General features: G+C 43.4%; 1 protein-coding gene across 7 annotated transcripts; it reads right to left on the bottom strand.

The window, feature by feature from the left end:
* Positions 1–977: 977 nt before the first annotated feature.
* On the bottom strand, positions 978–7,015 carry RAB29 (RAB29, member RAS oncogene family). 7 transcript variants are annotated; one of them, XM_061185477.1, is made up of 6 exons: positions 6,935–7,015; positions 6,384–6,627; positions 4,375–4,446; positions 3,500–3,681; positions 3,085–3,206; positions 978–2,801 (listed from the first exon to the last, which is right to left on the bottom strand). In XM_061185477.1, the coding sequence occupies exons 2-6, from the start codon at positions 6,505–6,507 to the stop codon at positions 2,690–2,692; spliced, it is 612 nt and encodes a 203-aa protein (XP_061041460.1). In that variant the 5' UTR covers positions 6,508–6,627; positions 6,935–7,015; the 3' UTR covers positions 978–2,689. The 7 variants fall into 7 exon arrangements, with proteins under 7 accessions (XP_061041460.1, XP_061041459.1, XP_061041461.1 ...); XM_061185476.1 differs by having other exon boundaries at positions 6,384–6,632; positions 6,935–7,005; XM_061185478.1 differs by having other exon boundaries at positions 6,384–6,632; positions 6,964–7,001.
* Between the last annotated feature and the right edge of the window lie 1,006 nt (positions 7,016–8,021).

Below are 8,021 nucleotides of genomic sequence, written 5' to 3'. Positions count from 1 at the left end.
GCCACTACCTACAAAAGGACAGGCCGGAAGAGCCTCCTGTTAGATGGGACAGTGTCCTGAGGACAGAAGACAGACCACCTAAAGAAAACAGTTAAATCTGGAGATGAGGGAAAAATAAGGGACCCAAATATTCCCTAGCAATAGGAAAGGAAAGTGAGTAACAGCATCTTGGAGCAATTCCGGCTCATCAGCAGTACAAAACAGCAAACCATCACTTACGCTGAGGGGCCTTCCTTGACTTATGGTTCCTTTCCTGGCTTGTTTGATCACTCAGCTATTCTGTTCAAAGTTTAAAGCCAGGGCAGTCACAATCCCACAGCTCTGTTCTCAGCCCTTCCTTGGGTCTCTTAGAACAGTCTGCAGGGAATGCTTATGTTTTCTCTTTGGCCACAGACCAGCTGGATGGTTGAAGGGGCATCTTGTCTCAAATATGGAAATTTCTCTAGGGAAGGGCTACAATGATATCCATGTTCCAAACAATTTTTACCCAAGAGGTAGCATCCAAATGATAGGATCTAATTATTTTTAGTATAATCACATTTCTAACCATGTAAATATTTTCTTCTTCCTTATCTTAATTGCTTTCCCTTTTCTTTATAGATAGGGACATAAAGAGAAATATTTCACGTTCTTCTTTAATTAGTTTCAGGGCCATAACGTTGACCAACTGGGAGAGAAAATCCAGAAGGGCTGGCAGGCCAGCCTCTAGCAATGCTTGAAAAGACAGGAATATCCTGAGTCAGCAAATGGGAAAAGAAAGCATATTCAAGTTTTTTAAATGGTCACCATTGCAGTATTTGAGAAGTTACATCAAGTACTGAATTGGAATGAGGCAATCAGTACTGGTAAATTAACAGATAAACAGAAAAACATTTACCTTCATTTTTAAGAAGGTATTTAAAAAATAAAGTCTCCATTTCCACAATACTCTATCAGTATAAAATAAAGTCACATTGAAGGCCAATAACTACCATCAATACAATACTTATTTCCCATTTATTTGTGATTTTTCAGGGGTTCAAACCAGTGAATAAAAATCAATTTTATTTTCACAGAGAACTTGTTATTCCACTATTATTTTCAGAATCATTGTAATAAAAACCCTACCTGGAAAGAGTAATACAAAAGAGAACCTGAAGGTCTCAGAAGATTGTGCAAAATTTATAACAATTGGCATTAAAAACAAACAAACCACCGAAGGCTCTGATATTTGGCCTCTGATCTCTCTTAGGACAGTGTTTTTCAAAGTCTGGTGTGTGTCAAAATCACCTGGAGAATTAACGGAGCCTACAGAAGCCCAGGGAAGGCCTGGGCCTCTGCATCTTTAACACGTTCTCCAGCAAGGGTTTCCAAACCAACCGGGCTGATCAGAATTGCCTGGGAAACTCTGAAAAACAACAACAACATATCCCCAAGCTTCATCCCTGGACATCTTGGTTCAGTAGGTTTGAGGTTGGGAAACAGAAATCTTAAAACATTTTATTTTAAAATCGTTAAACAAACTTCCCAGGTGGTTCTCATTAGTCAGATTTGAGAACCACTGACTTAGAACACTTTTTTAGGTAAGTGTCTCTCAAAGAGCTCTAAGCCTGAGCTCACTAAGAATATTCATAACTTTGGGCAGGTTATAAATCACCATCCTGTGAGAATTTAACAAATTAAACTGTCTAGAAGTGATTTGATACTAAAAACTCTACCCAATTTAGCACTTAAATTACCTAATGATTTTCTGTCTATCTACTCTCTACCCCCAGGCAAAGGTCTATACATAATATTTATTTTCTATGGCTGTTAAGTGCTAGCCACCCAAAGTGCTCATAAGCAAGTTGCCCCATAGGATTTTGTTCTGTTAACCTGACCCTCTTCTTCCATTCAGACTCAGAGCTGTGAGGAATAGACCTAGTTCAGGGTACCACGGCCAACTGATGTCACTTGCAGCATTACGTGGCAAGACATCAACCTGCAAACCCTGTCCCCATCCCACTGGGAGAGAGACACTAGAAAACCTTAAAGTGAGAATTAATTTTTTGGGGAAAGAATTGCTCTCACCAAAGACAGATCATTTAAAAGCTTAACTATTCTTAAAACCAAGACAAAAGAAAGCTAATATGACTTGAGAAGCTTAAAAAAATAGTGACTTTTGGTTTACCTCCAGTAGCCCTAAACCCATAGATATCCAGCCCCACTTCTCCTGTATCTCAGAATCAGGTGTTTAAATTCAAAGTCCAAGACAGAAAGAATCTGAAAGCAATGATCAACAAGGAATTTGGGAAATGACCTTTGATCTCATTTTCCTTGCAATCTGAAGTCCTATCAGATTGAGATATCAATATACATCAAATGGAAAAATATGCTCAAAAGTAGGTGAGAATTATGATCCGTAAAACACAGATGCTGATTTCTAATCCTTCCCACAAAATCCCAGATCACAAATTGAGAGATGAGATGATCTTTTTTGGACAGAAGGCACTGCTGGTCCCCGTGAGCCAGCAGCAAGTGACAGGCAACTTGCAGGAGAGGCAGCAGAAACGTCCATGGGTCCCACGTGTCTTTTCTTAGTGATGATGGCCCTCCTTACTGGACAGTCAGCAGCAGACAGTTCAAATGTACTTAGTAAAACTGCTGGGTGGGCAACCAAAGGGAAGAGAAGGATCTCCTGGAACTGGGAGGGAAAACAAGCCAAGCGCTACTAGCAGCAGGCCCAGCTGGAAGAGGGCTTGGTCTGCAGGTTGATGTAGTTCCCTTGGGTGGACAAAGACATATCTTCTCTGGAATTGCTCATCATCTTTTCAATGAGGACTCTAAAAAACAAGTACAAAACAAGCCTGAGAAGCTGGATGGAGAAACGGCAGATATTGTCTGTCTTGTCACCAGATGGCATTCAGTAAAGCCACAAGGTTTAAATGCCCCTTTGTCCCTAATTATCTCAGGAGAGAAGACAGCATCCCTGATCTTCAGGAGCTGGCATTCCAGTGGCTCAGTCTGTTCTTGTTTGCTCAGAAACAAGGAAAGAAGGTCCAAGGGGCTGCAGTGGAAGATGGGTAAATCTGCGTGCCTATCCCCAGAACAGCATGAGCTACTCACCTCATGGCCTCATTAATATTTTTGTTCTCCTTGACTGATGTTTCTGTCCAACCTGTGAAACCATTCTCTTTACTGAACCGGTCAACCTGGTCTCGGCTCACTGCCCAAGGGGACAGATCACACTGGCAAAGAAAATAAATAAAAGGCAACACCATAAACTTCCTGGGAATAGAAACATTGCTCAGATACGTGTGGATTTAAAACAGTTCCACCAATGGCTAGAACAGCAGCATCTGAAATCTACAGCCAACATTCTTCCCAAAGAAAGTCTCAACATCTCTTGAAAGGAGGTAGAGAAGATTTTGCCAGCTTGAGAAGGGCAAGTGGATACCCACAATCAGAGTGCATTTTAGATACACTTACTCTCTGACCACGGATTGAGGCCAGGGGCCATTTTCCAAGATCGACCACATACCTTGTTGGCTAAGAGCAGGCAGGGCACCGGCTCTCCATTAGGCAGTGTGAGCTTGCTGTCCAAGTCCTGTTTCCATCTTTGGCTGTTGCTGAAGGTAGTGGCATTGGTAACATCAAACATAATAACACAGGCAGAGGCATCCCGATAGTAAAGTCGGGTCATAGAGGTGAAGCGCTCCTGCCCTGGGAAGAAAGGAGACGGTTCTTGAGAAGGTGATCCTGAGAACCAGTCTTGGAACCCTCCCTGACACCCTGCCCTTTCCATCTTCACTGTGGGAAAGAGGGCAGTATGCATAGTGGGTGAGTCCAGATTCTGCACCCAGATCACCCAATTCCAAATCCCTGCTCTGTCATTTACTATCTATGTGATTTTAGACAAGTCAAGCTTTCAGTACTTCAGATTGCGCATCTGTAAAGTGGGGAAAAAGGCAGTAGCTTTTTATCATAGAATAGTTGTAAGGATTAATGAGTCAGTGAATCTAAAATGCTCAGAAAAGTGCTTGGCACATAATAAATAAGGTTTAGCTATTATTATTATTGTCTTCTCTTTTCTTGTTTCTCACCAAGGTCAGCTGAATACCTAGAAAGAGCACCCCCTCCCCCTGCTGTGGGAGCATCTACCTATGGTCTGGACAGTTCACTACCTTGCCAGCCCCTCACCCACACAGAGACTGCTCTACATTTATTCAGGGCAAAACATCTACAGAAAACAACTACAAGAGCTCTACATCTATTCAGCTTATATATCCTCAGAGCAGTTCAATCATTCCAGCTTCAGGAAAAAACTTCTGGTTTCACTGTCCCACTTTTTCTCTGAGAGCTTGTTGGTTAAACCAAAATGTCTTCCTTGTTTTTGTCCAGTCTTGTCCATCCTACCTGCAATATCCCACAGCTGGAGGCGCACCATCTCTGAGTCAGACCACTGGAGAACCTTCAGAGCAAAATCCACTGAAAATATATGTATAATATACTTGAATTAAATTTACCTTAAAAAATCCACAAAGTCATATCGAATATGCAATTACAACCCTAGAGACACACAACTCCAATCCCATTCATTCATTATTTATTTGTTTGGTTATTTTTAAGCCCTCAATGGACTGATATGAGCCCACACTCATGTATTAAGTGTGGGACAGGTAATTCACATGCGTCTCTGAAGGCATCTCTAGCTTTTACTCTCTTGTCAAACCAATGTATTTGATCCTACTTGTCTCTAAGGCTGGGGATAGGAGGATGGGAGTAATTATAAAAACAACTTCTAATCTCAGGTTAAACAGTTTCTGGGAGATTTAGGGGGTTTTCTCAGGGAAGGGATGATGGGGTAGAAGAGGGAAATGAGGTAAGTGGGTTGGCTTTTGCATCTTCCACATTTCAGTGTTGGTTTCTAGTCCAATTGTATTATGAGAAAAACACACCCTCAGGGAATTCTACATTCTCCATAAGGCTGTAGGAATTATCTTGGGCAGGAATGGGATAAAGTGAAAAGGTCCCAGATGATTCACCAGGAAGAAGATACTCCATGGATGATGCTTAAGAGCTGTGCTGGAATCTACTGCCACATCTGTAGATGCTGAGAGTCCATGAGTTAAGGCGTGGGGGGGGGGGAGAGCTTTTGATAAGGACAGAAACAGGATAATTTCTGAGATTTGGAAATACATTTCTCCAAGTCTAAGACAGAAATAAAAGCTAGGGGAAATTAAGAATAAACACTGAACAAAAATTAGCCAGTCAATTATATTCTCTACTAAAGGAAAACTAGAACAATTGCTAAAAATTAGTGGGATACTTTTAAACCAAATCCATGAAATAGGGACCCTCATATTATTGAGCAGTGTGGGGCAGAATGGTCAGAAAACAATCTTTGAAACTTTTTTGTTTGTTTGAAACTTTAAACCCTTAATTTTGATGAATGTTCTTAAGGAGGGTGTTTTAACTGCAATGTAAATGCATGTTAATTTAAAAAAATTCCAGAAGGAACACTAGCACACATTTTCAAAATTTACATTACTGCAATTTTTTTTCCTTAAAAAAAGTTCTTTTAATGGAGATAAATAAATGTTTGTTACTTTCCCTCTTCACCAGCTCTTCCCATCTAAACTTCTAATTAGAAGGCATTTTTCTACTTCTGAAAAGACAGTTGAGTCCAAAGGCCAAACCTGGAAAGAAATGAATTAACTCTTGGTCTTCCCTGCCACCTTCACCTCCCCAGTTTGAGAGAAAAAGGTGTGTGTGTGGGGAAGATAGGTCAGAAGAGTGGTATATTTTACACTAGGAAGAATTCCTAGTCTTTATTTAAGCAATCGATGGACAAAAAACACACAGCTCGTCAGCCTTGATAAGCATCTGATTGTGTGGCCAAGGGGCCCTCCCATGCAGGTATTTCCATAACAAAGCTAGGCTCCATGAAGCCAGGTTAAACACCTTTCTGTTCCTTCAACAGCTGTCTGTAACTCCCGTGAGAGGCAGGACAACAGCCCCAGCTGGTACCTAACCAGGCGCTCCAGAGGGTCTCAGCTGCTTCTGCTGATCGCAGAGATTTGCCAGTGACCGCTAGGAAGGCTGCAGGAGGAGACTTGAGTTCCCTAGAGAAACGCAGCAATTGCTCATTTTCTCATCCACCCGCCCCCATTTCCCATCGTCACAGCTTTGCTCTCTTTCCAGACAATCAGCTCAGGCTGGTAGAACTTAATTGGGGGAAACCCAAGAGAGGCATGCAAATCAAACACCAGCATGCCTCCCTTCAGGATCCCAGACACCTATTTCCAGGCCCGGGGAAGGACCCAAAGACACCAAATCCCCCGTTCCCCACCCCACTTGAGTCCACGGCTCAAGTCTCGTGATCCCGGCCTCTGGTCTATCCCGCCCCCGCAGCGACGTCTCACCTCCCACCGTGGACTTGTAGTGTTTGCTGAAGCTGTCCTGGGAATATCGCTGCACCAAGGACGTCTTGCCCACTGCGGCGTCCCCCACCACCAGCACTTTGAACAGGTGATCACGGCTGCCCATGGCTAGCGGGATGGACGTTATACGGCGGCGGGAAGTGGAGGGAGAGCTTATTTTAACCCCTTTGGCTCGGGACCCCGCTCAAACTGAAGTTTGGCATTCCCGCCGAACCGCCCGTTGGGGCTTCTCTGACGAGAAAGCAAAAAAGGAAACTTCGCACTCAACCTATACGCGCTTCCTCCCCCGGCGGCCGCAGCCTGGGTGGGGCGCAGGGCGCAAGCTGCGAGCCCCCGGCTGTTCTCACCTTCTCCCCCTCCCCGCCCGGCTACCGAGAAATGGGATGAGGCACCACGGTGCCTCACCCACCGGGACTTCCCCGGAGCTGCTCCGGCGGGCGAATGAACCCGGGCCAGCTCATTTCACGGTCAGGGAGAAGATGGGGGCCCTCCCCGCACTGCACAAACCAAATTCTGGGGAAAGAGAGGCTCACACATAGACTCCCCGGACCCTGTACCGCACCAGGCGGCGCAGTCCCTCTCGCCTTCCTTCGCGTGCGTCACGTGCAGCGTTGCTTGGAGCACTACATTTCCCAGCTTACCTCGCAGTGAAGAGAAGTAGCCGAGTGAGGAGACTCGCCCGCCTGGCCTCCTGGGAAGTGTAGTTTATGCACTGTTTTTCTTTTTTAAAAAACTATGCAAAGTTTCAAATCCTTTCAACCGTTTGGAATCTTATTTTAAAATAATTCTGGAATAGAAAAGATCCTTCAGAAGCGATTTGTTCGACATGATTTCACCTGCCTAAATCCGTCCCCAGACAGATGTCTCACTATCTTTAAAATTTTTTGGAGCTAAGATTAAAAATTATTCCATAGATGCCATACATTATTCCACTAATAAAAGCTCAAGCCTCATCCCTCATGCTCCAAATCTATTTCCTATTCTTTCAGCTGGATGGACATATCCAGGATCTTGTGAACATGATGAAGGCTAGCTCTTATATTTTTCCCAAAAGACCCAATATCAGTCAAATTCAAGGACAGATTAAAAGGCCGACTCTTAGGAAAACCCATGTCGTTAAATGTTAGTTATTAATATTTAATAACTAGCTACTGCAGTAAAGATAGACAGAAAACAACAGACGGTTCCTCATCCTCACTTCCACAATCTCTAGTCATCACATCATTTGGGCTGGAAGCTAATTGGAGTACACTGGCAGTCCTCCTCCAGTTGTTGTTGCTGTTGCTTATGAATAACGATTAAACTACAGTTTTGCAAATACTTTTAATTTTTTAGCCTGTAACTTTTCTGACCTACCTGCCCTTTAGGTAGCAGTTAAGGGGACATGAGCTTCACGGCGAACAAAATAAGTTCCATTTTCTATACTTTTCCCAGGAATAGAAGAAAAAGCAACAGGGCAATGGGAAAACAGCCCTGGTTAGATCTCTTGATAGGCTACCACTTACGTTCTGTGAGGAGAGAACATCAGCACGGTTCACAATGAATGTATTTAGCCCAATATATTTGTTACCCAGGTAAGGAAGATCAGGCTAGGCTACTCATCTTTTCCGAATGTCTCAG

This window comes from Eubalaena glacialis, chromosome 3 (genome assembly GCF_028564815.1).
Source record: "Eubalaena glacialis isolate mEubGla1 chromosome 3, mEubGla1.1.hap2.+ XY, whole genome shotgun sequence".
NCBI classification, from domain to species: domain Eukaryota; kingdom Metazoa; phylum Chordata; class Mammalia; order Artiodactyla; family Balaenidae; genus Eubalaena; species Eubalaena glacialis.
Note: the sequence above shows the minus strand (reverse complement) of the source record. Positions and strands in the feature narration are given on the sequence as shown.

Coding starts and splice junctions, on each gene's coding strand:
- RAB29 (XM_061185475.1), bottom strand. Junction 4,447..6,383: donor CTACAAGTCCACGGTGGGAG/GTGAGACGTCGC, acceptor ATATATTTTCAG/TGGATTTTGCTCTGAAGGTT. Junction 2,802..3,084: donor AATATTAATGAGGCCATGAG/GTGAGTAGCTCA, acceptor CTTGTTTTTTAG/AGTCCTCATTGAAAAGATGA.